Below are 16,037 nucleotides of genomic sequence, written 5' to 3' on the forward strand. Positions count from 1 at the left end.
GTACTTTTTGAAAGGTAAAATGTGGTTAACCCACAAAAATTGATGACAAATGAGAACAATTAATTAATTCAAATCTTCTCATAATTTTGACTTTTTGAAATGAATAGCCTGCCTTTCCAACATAAGATAATTATCTGTTTTGTTATTTGTCGTTTTTTATGACTAAATATTTTCTCATATTCATTTTTACTATTCATTCATGCTCATCTTTCACTGAAAAGTCAAAGCAAACAATTTTCAATTTTTGTATTCAACATTTTTTCAAATGTAATTTCAAACACGAAATTTTTCAAATACTTAGACGTGGTGAAACACAATTGGATGGGAAAGTCGCCAACATGAATGAATTATATTTTCATTGTCATAAATCACAATCAATTATAGAAGATTATAACAAATTCACTGGATCTTCATTGATAATTATTGAAAATCATTTAAACCATAATTTTCATTTATTAGTTCAATTTAATACAAATTTTTATGATGAAATCTGGTTTTATTTTACATTTTTTTATTTTATTTTCTCTATTTTTACTGAAACTATTTTATATTTATGTAAAAATTCATTATTAGATAATGAATTTTTAGTACAACTAAATCAAAATTATAAATTTATTCCATTTTTATGTAATATATTTTTTATACACGCATTTCAAAAATTTGATGAAGTTGATAAAATTTTAATTATCGATAGTAATGAGGATTTTAACAATGAAAATAAATATGATGCATTATATGTTAAAATTAATAATGTTAAAGAAATCCCAGATTATGCTTTTCGTAATTGTAATTTATTACAAAAAGTAGACATAAAGGAAACTGTTTGTAGAATTGAAGATTTTGCATTTTATAATTGCATTGAATTAAGTGAAACGTCAATCCCAAACACAATTCAATCTATTGGAAGTTATGCATTTTATTGTTGCAGTAATTTGTATTATATTGAAATTCCAAATATTACAACAATTAGGGATCATGTATTTTCTTATTGCGAAAAATTATATAATATTACAATTCCAAGCTATGTTAAGATTATTGGAGATTATGCATTTTCATATTGTCGTAATTTGACTAATATTGCAATTCCAAGCTCAGTTGAAACAATTGGTGACTATGCATTTTCAAGTTGTAATAATTTTATAGAAATTACACTTCCTAGTTCAGTTACAACTATTGGAAATAGGGCATTTTACGCATGCCAAAAACTCAGTTTTATTAATATTTCCAATAATAATTTGCATTATTCTAATTTAGAAAATGATGGGGTTCTTTATAATAAAAACATTTCTGCAATTATATTTTATCCCCCTGCAAAATCAGGACAAAGTTTTGATATCCCAAACACAGTTAAAACAATTGAAGTTGAAGCATTTTCTTATTGCGATAATTTAAATTATGTCTCAATTCCAGACTCTGTTCAAACCATTGGAAACAATGCATTTTATAGCTGCACAAATTTAATTTTTGTTGGAAACTCAAATTCAGTTAGTGTAATTGGAGATTATGCATTTTCCACTTGTATAAATTTAGAGAATATTATAATTTCTAATGCTACAACTATAGGAATTTATGCATTTTATAATTGCCTAAAATTAGATAATATCACAATTCCAAGCTCTGTTACATGGATTGGAGATTACGCATTTTATAGATGTAAAAATCTTCATTTTGTTAATATTTCTGATGAAAATTTAAATTATTCAAATTATAAAAATGATGGAGTTCTTTATGATAAAAATTTCACTGTTATTATATTTTATCCGCCAGCAAAATTAGATAATACATTTAAAATTTCAAATACAGTTATAACAATTAGATATAATGCGTTTTATAACTGTGAAAATATTAATGATATAATTATTCCAAATACAGTTAAATCAATCGAAGATTATGCATTTTATAGTTGCACAAATTTAAGGAATATTGAGATGTCAAATTCTCTAACATTAATTCAGGTTTATTCATTTGCTTATTGTGCTAAATTAAATAAGATTATAATACCAAATTCAGTTACAAGAATTGGATACTATGCATTCTACAGTTGCTTAAATTTGAGTCAAATTTTAATTCCGAATTTAGTTACAACAATTGAATATTATACATTTGCTTATTGTTCTAACTTAACAAAAATCACAATTCCTTCTTCAATTACAGAAATTCAACATCATGCGTTTTATTATTGCTCGAAATTAGAAACCATTATGATACCATATTCAATTACAACAATTCAAGATTTTACATTTTCTCATTGTATTATGTTAAATAATGTTCTGATCCCATGTACAATTACAAAAATTAAATCATATGCTTTTTCTTACTGTTCAGGATTAAAATGTATTTATTTTAATGGAGAAATGGAACCAGAGATTGGGAGAGATGCATTTTGTGAAGTATATGCCCAAAAAGTTATGGTAACAAGTGAATATAAAAACAAAACTTTTAATGATTTAAATGTATCTAATGAAACACTTATTGATTGCCTTCCAATGCCAACAAAAATATTCACACAATCAAATACATTTACTCAATCTAATACATTTACACAATCAAATACATTTACACAATCAAATACATTTACACAATCAAATACATTTAGTCAATCAAATACATTTACTCAATCAAATGCATTTACACAATCAAATACATTTACACAATCTAATACATTCTCACAATCAAATACATTTTCAAATACATTTACTCAATCTAATACATTCTCACAATCAAATACATTTTCAAATACATTTACTCAATCAAATACATTTACACAATCTAATACATTTAGTCAATCAAATACATTTACTCAATCAAATACATTTTCACAATCAAATACATTTACTCAATCGAATACATTAATTGATCCGAATTTATTTGATATCACTCTATCACATTCTTTTGTCTTGTTAACTTCTTTTTCATTTAAGGAAACTATTTCAATAAGTATTTCATTAATAACATATTCATATATTCCTTCTGTGATATATTCAACATTAACTTATATTATCACAAATATTATTTATTATGACTACACTATTGTTCATTATTCATATTATTATCAATATTATTCTGATTTTTATACTATTTTGCTTTCACAAATCGTTCAAGAAACAGGTATCTCGACAGAAATTTTCATTGGCATTATATGTGCATCAGTTGCACTTGTTTTATTGCTTATTGGATTAGTTATCTTTCTAACTAAACATAATAAAGCTCATATTTCAAAATCGGATAGTTCAACAGCAGAACTATCAGATATGGGTGAAATTGGAGTTGTTGATAATGAAATCAAAAAACTTGCACTCACTGAAAAAGACAAATGGATCTAATCCAAGTATCTTTTGTTTATGAATCAAAATTTATTATATTTGTGTGAAAATAAGAATTATGGACGTCAATTTATTAAATCATGAAAATTATATAAAATTTATGCGATAATGTTTTTAATAAACAACTAGTTTTTATTATATTTTTTAAAATGTGATTTAAATGATTATGAAGAAGAAGTAATACATGTGACAAAATTATATAGGAAAAAGTTAGAAATTATCTTACATTTCTACTAGATAAATGTCTGGACATTACTTTTTATCAAGCTTTAAAACTCATTTTAACCAAATAATTATTTTTCTTTCACAAAATTAGAACTTTTTGTATGTTGATTTCATCCCGAAACAAGTTTTTCGAAATCTTTACATTGTAATTGAATCATTTTTGATCGTTGTATACTTTAATTTTTCTGAAAACTGTACGTTTAAGGTTTTATTTGGGATGAAAACAAAAAGGAAAAACACAGTTAAAAAAGAAAACACACCACAAAATACAACAGCAAGGGAAAAAGTAAAGACTGTAGCTTTTCAAAATAGAAGAATATCAAAATCTTCATTAAAAGAAATAGATTTCAAAACTGAAATCAAAGCAAGGAGTCAATACAGAGAAAAGTGTATAGAAACACTGAATGAAATTCAATCCAAAAAATATGATATACTTTTTGATTTTACATCAAAATATGAAAATGTTTTTATCAACAAATTTAATATGTTTATGAAGCAATCCTCGAAAACCCCTGAAGAATTAGAAAAACTATACAAAATTCAACAATTAATTCAAAAAGAAATGGAAAAATCTCAAATTTTAAAAAAAGAAAATGAAGCACTTCAATCAGAAGTAAACAAACTCTCAAAGATTAAAACTGATTTAACAGCACAAAAAGATGAACTCGTTAATAATCAACAATCCTTATTCCAAGAAGTCCAGAAACAAACCAACTTAAATAACGAATACAATGTTCGAATGAATGCGCAAAATGAAGAAAATGTAATTTTTGATGCAATTGTAGGTGATAACAAACAACAAAATTGTAACAAAATTTCAGAAATTCATGAAAACAATAATAACGAAAGTAAAACTTCTACTTTACCTGCAGGATGCTGTAAGGAAGAATCAACAGATGAAAAATTTGATGAAGATAATAAAACAGAAACAACAGATTTTTCAGAAGATTTTGATACAAGTCAAATTGAATTTAGTGATAGCAGTAGCTCCAAAGATATAAGCGAAAATGATCCTGCAGAAAGTTTTGTAACAATACAAATAGAGATTCAAGAAGAAGCAACTAAACCGCATAAAAGAAAAGTTAAAACACCAAAGAAAGAAAAGGCACCACGTAAAGAAAGAAAACAGGAAACAAAATCAAGAAGTTTGAGTAATAATTCAAAAATCCAACTTGTTCCATCAGAACTGAATTCACAAGGGATACCAAAAGAATTGTTCAGGTCTCCATATCGGATTAAAATTCCCAAATCTCGTGTTGCGCATGAATAAAAAAAAAATTTTTAAAATAAACGAACTCCTGTCACTTTTTACCATGCGACCACAGATTTTGGATGTCATCATCAGGAATCCTTGATCCAAAATTAGAAAAAGAATTACATGCTGAACAAGGTAATGTTGTGTATGATAAAAATGAAGCAATTTCATCAACTCCACAACAAAAACTTAATAAGCATCAACAAAGACAACTTCGAAAGAAAAATCTTGAACAAATTTATAAAACAAAATCTCAAGAAAAGAAAGATAAAACTACAGCTGCCAGACGCAAAACAATTGAAAAGTATAAGCGTCGAGATGAAATCATCAAGGACATTCAACAATCCAAACTTGACAATAGCGAAGTCTACCTCATCAACAAATCGAGTTCTATTGGCCAAAAGCTAACAAAGAAACAACAATATGCAAAAGCCATTCATTTAAGAGAAATGGGATTACCTTTTGATCAATCCATCATTGATGAAACGGAAAGGAAAATTGCCGCGGCCAATGTGCATAGGCTTGAGAATGAAGAGATGATAGATCTTCCAGTCAAGGAACTTCCATACAGCATTGAAGATACACAGCCATTGCTTCCGCCCAAGCCCATTATACCAATTGCACCAGTAAAACGCCCAGAACCTGATCCAGAACCAGAACCAATTCCCGAAGAAGTTCAATTCGAACCACGACCAGCGATCAATGTTCAATTAAATCGTCCTGAAGGCGTTCAAGAACAACGTGAAAAACTTCCCATCATTGGGGAAGAACAACAAATCATGGAAACCATCAATGAAAACGATGTCACTATCATATGCGGTGAAACTGGTTCAGGTAAAACCACACAAATTCCTCAATTTTTATACGAAGCAGGCTATGGTACGTTACGCACCAAAGGTAAAATTGCTATTACTGAACCACGCCGAGTTGCTGCCATTAATATGGCGAAACGTGTTTCATATGAAATGGGTTTAACATTTGGGCAAAACGTTGGTTATCATATTCGAGGTACAACATGTTTCACGAGTTCCACTGTCATTAAGTTTTGTACTGATGGTGTTTTACTTAAGGAAGGTGAAAGCGATGCATTGTTTTCCAATTATTCTGTTATTATAATTGATGAAGCACATGAACGAACTATTAACACTGATGTATTAATTGGAATATTATCGAGAATGGTTGTTAAGCGACGTAAAATGTTTGAAAATGGAGAAAACATTGAACCATTAAAGTTAATTATTATGTCAGCGACATTACGAATTGATGACTTTGTAAAGAACGAAAGACTTTTCCCAATACCTCCGCCAGTGTTAAATATAAGCGCGAGACAATTTGAAGTATCGGTACATTTTTCGGCAGATACTCCAAGTAAAGAAGAAATGCTTGATAGAGTTAAACATACAGTTGCACAAATACATGAAAGAATGAAAGGCGGCGGAATACTTGTGTTTTTACCTGGAAAACAAGACATCATTGAATGCGTCAAATATTTTAAGCATCTTTATTCTAATCCCGCAGCGTTAACCAAAATGAAAACCAATAAAAACACTGAAAACACTGAAAACACTGAAAATACTGAAGAAGTAAAAAATGAACAACCGGAAGAAATTGAAGATGTCGAATCAATATTAACGCCAACAAAAGAAACAAAAAAATTACGTCCATTATATAATAGTCCAATGCATGTTTTACCTTTATATTCATTACTTGATCAAAGTGAACAAGATAAAGTATTTCAGCCACCACCAGAAGGTTCACGTTTAGTAGTTTTCTCAACAAATGTAGCCGAAACTTCTATAACAATTCCAAACATTCGTTATGTTGTTGATTGTGGCCTCGAAAAGAAACGAACATTTGATTTCTCACGTGGTATTGTTGCTACTACAATTGAAGTTATTTCACGTGCATCAGCAGAACAACGAAAAGGTAGAGCAGGGCGTACAGGACCAGGGCATTGTTTTCGTTTATATTCGAGTGCTTTTTATGCGAATTATTTCGAAGAATTTACAGCACCAGAAATACAACGTCGTCCAGTTGATGAAGTTGTATTATTACTTAAGACAATGTTATTTGCGGATATATCAAAGTTCCCATTTCCAACATTAATATCAGATGAAGCACTTAGACAAGCAGAAACTACTTTAATGCATTTAGGTGCAATTGAAACAGAACCTCCTTATCCAGTAACAGAAATGGGGAAATCGATTTCACAATACCCATTAGAGCCACGCTTAGGTAAATTATTAGTTTGTGCACGTCAAACTAATGTCCTTGAATATGCAATTGCTATTTCTGCTGGTTTAACAGTTCGTGAGCCATTTAATAATTTGAATAACTTAAAAGAATCAGAACGTGGTGACATCATTCGATTATTAAATTATTATGGCGCTTATACGTATGAAACGGACAAAGAAAAGTTCTGTAAAGAAAATGGAATACGAATTCGTGCTATGGAAGAAATCGAAACAATTCGTGACCAATTAATGAAAATTATACGTAAAAGTAATGAGAAACTTCTCATACGAAATCGTTTAGAACCAATTGACGCTACACAAGAATCGATTTTATGTCAATGTATATTCTCTGCGTTTTGTGATCATGTTGCTAAACTTGATCCTAAAACTAAACTATATACGACTGCTGATGGTAAGCAAGCAGATCTCTTAGGCTCTTCATCATTATTTAAGAAGAAGCCATTATATATTTGTTATACTGATTTCGATAATACAAATGATCGAAATAAGTTATTAAATCCTACGAAAATAAGTTCGTCATGGATACCATTAATAGGTTCTAAACTTTATCTAACACAAAAAGAAGTCGGTGAACCTTATTACCGAAAGGAAGATGATGTTGTAGTTATTCGTGTCGAAAGTACTTTCGGTAATTCGAATTGGAAATTACCAGAAACTTCTGTACCGTATTCTGATCCTTATCGAGCATTTGCTGTCGCGTTATTAGAAGGAGAAGTAATTCCCGAACTAAAATATTATAGTAATAAATTGACGGCGCGAGCTGAAGAATTATTAATTGTTGGAAGAAATTTGCCGCCGCGATTATTACAAATTGTTTCTTCTTTAAGAAGAGAACATATTTCATCAAAAAGAGCTTTGGTCGAAATGTGGAAAATGAAGCCGATGTTTTTGTTGTCCGAATTTTTATATTGGTTACCGAATCGAAATGATCAAAATAACTTGCAAAAAAGTTGGCCATTTGTCGATGGAAATATTCCAAAAATTAATTATCAATCAGAATCAGATTATGATTCAGATTAAATGTTTGATTAAAAATATAAATAAATTACTTCGTTTACTTAATAATATATAAATATGTAAATTATAGGGATCTCTTCCCGAAAATAACTAATAGCCAAATTTCCCTCCGAACTTTAATTTTTCTTCCCGGGAATTTTAAAATGAATAAAAAAAATTTAAAGATTTTACTAGCAACACGTTAAAAAGCAAAAAAAATTTGAGAGCGCACGTTTGGATTAATTCTATGTAATTTGATCGGCATTCCCATGTTTGATTGATTTCCTCAAAGCATTCAAAAGTGTCCCAAACGCTTTAAGCTTAATACTTCGTGTTTCATGATAGTTTCCAAAATCACATGTTTTTTTGGGTTTCATGATAGTTTCCTGACCGATTTTTAAATTTCTTTGGGGAGGAGATCCTTAGTAAATTATTTATCTCTTATTTTTTAATAAATTAATAATTTTTTTATAACCGTTTAGTGATGCATAATAAAGCGCTGTTCCAAATAATTTAAATAATTACCAAAAATTTTGATGAAATTTCAAGTTATTATAAGAAAAATTATCTTTAGCTTTAAAATCGATTTTCTTTTGTTTAAGAAGTAATTTAACTATTTCTGTATGACCATTTTCAGCTGCAAAAATAAGAGCTGTTTTAAATAAATTAAATTATTTCCAAATATTATTTAGAAATAGAAAATCATTAAAATAAATTTCATATAAAACAAATAAAAATGTTTTGCATTTATATTAATTCCTTTTTGTTCAAGAAGTAATTTAACTATTTTTGTATTCCCTTTTTCAGAAGCCCATAGAAGTGATGTCCAAAACAATATAAATAATTTCCAAATTTTATTATCAAATATTATAATAATAAAACAAATACTAAACAATACAAATAAATAATATTCGCATTTACATTAATTTTATTTTTTTCAAGTAACAATTTAACAAGTTCTAAATTATTATTTAATGAAGCTAACATTAGTAATGTACAAAACATTTTAAATAAATTCCTAAAAATCATTAAAATAAACAGAAAGAAAAATGATTAAATATCTTGAATATTTACATCAATATTTTGATCAAGAATGTATTTTATAATATCCATTTGCCCAAAATAATATGCATGAAATATTGCTGAATCTTATCATTCAAATAAATACCAAATTTTATTTTGGAACATAAAATATATAAAAATAAATAGCATTTTTAGTACTTAAATCAAAACCATGTTCAACAAGTAACTTAATAATATCAAGATAACCATTTTTACATGGAATAGCAATAACAGTTTCTTAAAAAACAAAAAAACTTTTGATTCATTAAATCATTTTAAAAAACAGTTTGAACAGATATATCAACTCCTTTTTCTTCAATGAAAAATCGAGCGACTTCGAAGTTATTATAAGCACATGCTAAATAAAGAGGTGTTAAATATATATGAAAATTAACTCCGAATTATTCATTAAAACAGAAAATATATTAAATTATACTTTAAGCAAAATGAAAAAATATTTTTTCGTGAAAAATCAAAATCTTTTTGTTGAAGAAATAATTTAATAATATCTTCAGAACCTTTTGCACAAGCATATAATAATGCAGTATAAAATACATAAAAAAAACGCCAAAAATATTATTAAAATTTTATATTCATGAAATAAACTTCAAAGAAAACAAAAAAATATTTTCATAATTAACATCAATTTTAATATTATCAATTATATATTTAACAAGTTCAATATTCTTTAAATCAATTGAATTTATTAAAACATCAGAAGGGAAATCTGTTTTCATACTATTTAAATATCTAATAAGAAACAAATTCCCATCTTTTGCTATTTGATTTATAATATCATTAATTTTCACATTCCGATCACAAATCATTTTTCCGTTTTCCAAGAAAAAATTCAAAATTTCAAAATTATAATAAGTTATACAATAATTTAATAGAGTAGAATCTGGAAAATTATATTTTTGATGTTTCGAACTTGTAAATTTCTCATATAAATATTGGAAAACTTCATTTCGATGAAATTCAATTGCAACTTCAAGAGATTTATTCGAAAAGACGGAATGATTTTGTTCACATAAATGAATAATTTCTAAATTTCCTCCAGCAACAGCAAATTCTCCCGTAGTTTTAATACAAGCATTATTCATTAATAAAAATTTAAAACATTTAATTGATCCGAAATATGCAGCAATATTAATTAATGAATTTCCCATATCTTTCTTATTAGAATTATCCAATTGCTTTTTGTTAATAAATGAACATCTTTCATAAAGTGATCGCTGAATTGTTTGGTTGAAATCAAAATCGTTTTGTGATGCTATATCTTGAAGTTTCTCGATTTCATCATTTCGTATTATTCGGAAAAGTTCATTCGGATTAACTCCTTCTTTAACACATTTCTTATGAAATTCCCAATCATTTTTCGAGATTTTATCTTGTTCATCATAAAAGAATTTTCCAAAATCACATAAATATCGTATTAATCCATTTGCTTCTTGCGTTCGTAAATGTCCAAAATAATATGTGTTTTTGGATATTACATCATTCTTATCAATAATGTTTAGCTCAAGTAACTTTTCTAGAAGATAATTTGATTCTTGTGATTCACGTTGAAGAAGAATTTGTGTAAATGCCTTGAAAATATTACTTTTGTTTTGTTTGATTGATTGTTCTTTAGATTCAACAGCTTGAAGAAATTGAATATACGTATCAGTTTCTTTGGAATTCGCTACAAAATATGAGTAAACTAAATGACAAAGAATAATATTAAAAGAATATTGAATTTCATCTTCATAACGTTTCATTACTAATGCAGCTTTTTCATCGATATTATCAATATGTAACTCAGAAATAATGTGTTCTAAATTTCGGAGAAACTCAAAGTCAGTTGAAGGGGGAGAAGAGTTTTCCACCCTATTTTTTCTCTCCTTGGAGTTTTGAGATTTTTTCTTTGGAGGCATTGTCACATGGGGTACCCCATCATGAATAAACTATTCAAAACAAATGATAAAATTTGCATCACTACCATCTTTAAATAAATATCTATTCCAATTTCTTTTGTCAATAACACTTAGATATAAAAGTTGATTTTCAAGGAGAAAAATTAAAATTTTGATCAAAATTTAATGAAATTAAAAAAAAATAATTAAAGAAAATAATTATATGAAAGATAAATTAAAATGCGTATATGTATTTCATGGTTACACTAAGCTTCTGTTTGCGTTTTTCAAAAATTAAAAAAACGAAAACAATGGAAATCTAAAATTTACAATCAGAAAAAAGAACAAGCAAAGCGAACTAATGATAATGAATAGTGTAAGTTTAGAAACATGTTTAAAGCACATATGTGCCTATTTTTGAATCAAATCCGGTGGAAAATAATTATTTTGCAATGATTTGTCATTATAATTTCGATTACCTTGGATTTGTTTGTTGTGTATGACCCAGTTAAATTTTCTTTTTATGAAAGGTGCCTTTGGTCTTTTTATTCGATTTGCAATTTCGGATGGTTCTGAATTTAAGCAACCATTACAAACTCTTCTTTGTGTGTTGCATTGAGGGGAGAGAGCTGCTGATATTTTAGATGATGATGGTTCACTTGTGTGGCAAGAAGCTAATTCCATCTTTTTGGTGAAATCCAATTCAATTCATTTTGCGGTTAGATTGTGATGCTGTCAATTCCAAACAAATAAAGTGGGAAAAATGGCGGTTATTTATCCCTTTTGCCGCCATTCTATAAATTTTATAAAAAGGAAATTAAGTCTTTTTTAGCTCAAAAATAAGAAAAAGAAAATATGACTCAAATTTAATGTCCATAATGTAACTTAACAAGATGTTTGATAGGAATCATTAATTTCATTATTGTCGAAAAATGTTTATTATTCGAGAAATTCCTGAATTACCCTTTAAATTTTTTTGTTTTATAATCGCTTGAGCCGTTTCCTTGCTTTATTTGCCGCTGTTTTTTGAGATGTGGCACCACTAGAAGATTTCATTGCATGAACTTGAGTCATAAGCTTAGCTCGTGCACAGTAGTCTTCATAGTTCTCAAGAAGGAGGCGACCTGCTTCTTCATTAAGCGCACTTTCAGCATTTGGTTCTATTAATAAGCATCTAATAGTGAGTAGTAAATGGTCAAGACCCATATCTTCAGTCCAATCACTGCTTAGCGTGCTTAAACATATCGCACCTGTTTCAGGATGAACATTAGGATGAAATATTTTTGTCAGAAAATAACCTTTTGGTGGCTTCTGTGGAAAGTCTTCTCCAATTTCAAGTTTGATTAAGAACTCTCCTCCTTCAAATGGTGTGTTTTCTGGACCTTGAATAACTGCTTGGAATTCTGTGAGACAATCATTATTTATACGAACATTAATGCCACCTAACTCGGCCTTACTGAGTTTCTTCATCTCAGTCATAAGTCGCTTGGCAACTTCAGGACGAAGCGATAACATAAGTGACCAGCTGCTTTTTTAAACGTATAGTTTTAAATAACATTTCATCAAATTGAATACTTAATAAATCAATTAACCGCCGTAATAATTTATCTTAAAAATTTCATTTAATAAATAACAGTAAATTCATTTAGAATTAAATATAAATTAAATATTATATATTTTAAATTATAATAGTCTCAATGCTTCAACAAAAAAGTAATATTAATAAAAAAAAGTGATCAAATTGAAATCAAATTAATAAAATTTTCATCAAATTATCAATAAAAAGATTTTATTTATTGTTGCCTTAAAGTTGATTTCCAAATGCTGTTTCATTAAAATTCGTTTGGAGTTCTAAGTTTGATATTTTTATAAAATTTTGTGAAGTGAATTAAGTATTGAAAATCGACTTTTTGAACTCGGATAAATCAAATTTGTGAATGGATAACTTTAAAGTTATCAAGAAACTTGGTAGTGGCAGTTCAGGTATTGTTTATCTTGTAAAATCATTAGGAAATGGGAACCTTTGTGCTATTAAAGAAATGGAATATGATTCACTGGAGATTCAAGAAAAAGAAAGAATCATTCAAGAAATTGAAATTATTCGGTTATGCAATCATGATAATATCATCAAAATATTTAGCCTTACCAAATGTAATGGGAAGATCGAAATTCTTATGGAGTATGCAGACAATAATGATCTGTTTGATTATGTTTCCAAACGTACAACACCACTTCCCGAATCCGAAGTCGTAGAAATATTCACACAAATCTGTCTTGCCGTCAAATATCTACATGATCGGAAGATAATTCATCGTGACATTAAACTTGATAACATTTTCATGTTTAAGAATGGTTTAATTAAACTTGGAGACTTTGGATTTGCAAAATGCCTTCGATCCACAATCGATAAAACTAAGTCAACAGTTGGATCACCTTATTATCTTTCTCCTGAAGTATGTTCCGGGATTCCATACTCAGCGCCATCCGATATTTGGGGGCTTGGATGTGTTCTTTTTATTATGTGCACATTAAAATTCCCTTTTTATGGAAACACTTTTCCTGATATTGTGCGATCGATTTTGAGATGTGCGCCAGCAAGCATTCCGCATATTTACTCAAACGAATTGCGTCAACTTGTTACTTTAATGTTACAGAAACAGCCTGAAAAAAGGCCAACAATTAATGAGATTTTACAGGTTCCATTGTTGAGATACAAAGCAATGGAATTACTGGGAAGAAGTGCATTCGAATCAGAAATGAGTCATACCATTTTCCATGGATTTGCTCCAGGAGTTACACCGAACGGCTTCTTAAATGAAATTAAAATCCAATTGGATAACTAAAAAATATTTCAACATTTTTTTATAAAATAAAAAAGGTGGTTTGTGTTTTGGAATGTAATTAAAAAATTAAAATCTTGAACTGTTGTCTTTAAGCAAGTTAATAACACCCAAAATAGTTTAATTATATGATAAATATGTTTTTTGATGATTGATTCCTTTCGTCTAGAATTAATGATAATGGGTTAAGCGAGAAAGCGTGGATATCACTGTGTTGAAAGTAATAAGCTTTTTTGGCTGTTAAGATTTTATTTTTTTGAATTTCCTGAAATTATAAACGTTCGGCACAAATGAAAAGCAGCAAAACCATCCCCACATCATCTGATTTATCAGCACAAACACGCGAATTATTTCAAAATGCTGGTAGCGATATACCTCCGATTCCTTTTAAAAATCAAGCACAACTCCTTCAAGAATTTGATACAATTGCTGCAAATATTGATGAAAGAAAAGACTGGTCTGATCAAACAAATGCAATAAACAAGTTAATGGGGTTAATAAATGCAGGTGCTCTAAAAAACGAGCAATTTGTTAAAGAACTTGTTAAAATTAATACTGGATTAATTGATGCATCCAATAATTTAAGAAGCACATTGGTAAAAAAGTCATGCCTTTTAATTGCACAACTAAGTCGTGAATTGAAAAACAAGTTTGAAATAATGGGAGAAATGATTTTTCCATTATCATCTCAAACTTCTCATGGAACTCAAATAATTGCTGAAAGTTGTAAATATGCAATTTTAAGTATCGGAATGTATTGCCAAACAAAGCGAACTCTCGGATCAATTCTTGAATTATCAAAGTCAAAATCAGTTAATAATCGATGTATATCAGCGGAATGCATTTGCAATGTCTTAAATAATTGGAATAAGAACATTATTGAAAATAATTACGCTAGAATATGTGAAGTAACGAAAAAATTAATAACTGATTCAAATCCAGAAACAAGAAATTTTGCAAGAAAAGCATCATCACTTATCATTAAAGCATTTCCTCAAAAGAAAGACGAATATTTGGATGGGATTGATTCCCGAAATATCAAACAAATCGAAGCACTTTGTCAAAAGGAAAATGAAAACAAAAACACTGAAACACCAAAATACAAAACAACAAACGAAAATAAAAAGAAGAAAATTGAAGAAACTCCAAGTTCAACAAGTAAATCACAAAGTGTACAGATTGAAAGATATGAAACACCGAAAATAAACAATAAAAATGCAAAGTTTGAATCTCCGCAATCTTCAAAATCACAAAATCAGAAACGTAAAACGCCAAAATCTAAACAACAACAAATTGTATTAAAAGCAAAAAGTTTATCAAATAAAAAAGGGAAATCAAACCAAAATAAAGAGAATATAATCGAATCGCCAAAAATTTCAGTTACATTAAAACCAAACCAAAAGAGAACACCAAAAAATGCAAATAAACAAATAAGTAAAACAATTATGAAAACACCTGAAATTGAAGTTTTCACACCAAATGATATAAATGTACAGAAGAATTTCAATGATGAAAATATACTTTCGTTTGATGACGAATTTCAAATGTTATTTGAAGATAATAATAATCAAATTAAATCCGATGAAGAATTTTCTCTGAAACAAAAAGAAGTTGATAGTGATAAAAGTGATGAAACTGAAACAAGTGATAAAGAACAAGAAGTAAAATCAAATAACGAAAGTACTGAAACAACTTCACAAGAAAATTCAGATGAATCTCAAATTAGTGACAAATCTGAATCTTCTTTAAATCAAGAAGAAGATGAAAGTGAAACGCATAACAATAGTGAAAGTGAATCTTCCTCAATACGAATAGAACATGAAGAAGAAGACGAAAATGAAACTCCAATTGATGAAGAAGATAGTAATGAGAAAGAAAATGATTTTACGACTGTTGAAGTGATAAACCAAAATGAGGAAAATACAAAATCAGATAATAATGAAATCGAAAGTGATTCAAATTTAGATGAAAAAGAAGTGAAAGAGCAAAAAACAGATAAAAATAAAGAAATATATTCAAAAGAAGAGAAAATCGAAGAAATTGAAGTTGACATTACAGAAGAACAAAATAAGGATGAAGAGAAACAAAGCAAAGAAAATATAATTGATGATACAAGTAATGAAAAAATAGAAATAACTAATGACGATGAAAAAGTGAATGAAAATATTATTGAAGAATTGGATTCA

General features: G+C 28.2%; 4 protein-coding genes across 4 annotated transcripts; 3 read left to right on the top strand and 1 right to left on the bottom strand.

Moving 5' to 3' along the window:
• Window positions 1-4,032: 4,032 nt before the first annotated feature.
• On the top strand, window positions 4,033-4,818 carry GO595_009916 (uncharacterized protein; the record flags this gene model as incomplete). The annotated part of the gene is made up of 1 exon (XM_067923654.1): window positions 4,033-4,818. One exon carries the CDS (start codon window positions 4,033-4,035, stop codon window positions 4,816-4,818), a length of 786 nt encoding a protein of 261 aa, XP_067769865.1.
• Window positions 4,819-4,880: 62 nt separating this feature from the next.
• On the top strand, window positions 4,881-8,078 carry GO595_009917 (putative ATP-dependent RNA helicase DHX37; the record flags this gene model as incomplete). The annotated part of the gene is made up of 1 exon (XM_067923656.1): window positions 4,881-8,078. One exon carries the CDS (start codon window positions 4,881-4,883, stop codon window positions 8,076-8,078), a length of 3,198 nt encoding a protein of 1,065 aa, XP_067769866.1.
• A 3,914-nt stretch (window positions 8,079-11,992) lies between these two features.
• Window positions 11,993-12,526, bottom strand: GO595_009918 (Ubiquitin-conjugating enzyme E2 S; the record flags this gene model as incomplete). The annotated part of the gene is made up of 1 exon (XM_067923657.1): window positions 11,993-12,526. The coding sequence occupies one exon, from the start codon at window positions 12,524-12,526 to the stop codon at window positions 11,993-11,995; it is 534 nt and encodes a 177-aa protein (XP_067769867.1).
• A 422-nt stretch (window positions 12,527-12,948) lies between these two features.
• GO595_009919 (AGC family protein kinase) lies at window positions 12,949-13,854 on the top strand (the record flags this gene model as incomplete). Its single annotated transcript, XM_067923658.1, has 1 exon — window positions 12,949-13,854. The coding sequence occupies one exon, from the start codon at window positions 12,949-12,951 to the stop codon at window positions 13,852-13,854; it is 906 nt and encodes a 301-aa protein (XP_067769868.1).
• Window positions 13,855-16,037: the final 2,183 nt, after the last annotated feature.

This window comes from Histomonas meleagridis (assembly GCF_020186115.1).
Source record: "Histomonas meleagridis strain 2922-C6/04-10x chromosome Unknown scaffold_143, whole genome shotgun sequence".
In the NCBI taxonomy this organism is placed as follows: Eukaryota; Parabasalia; order Tritrichomonadida; family Dientamoebidae; genus Histomonas; species Histomonas meleagridis.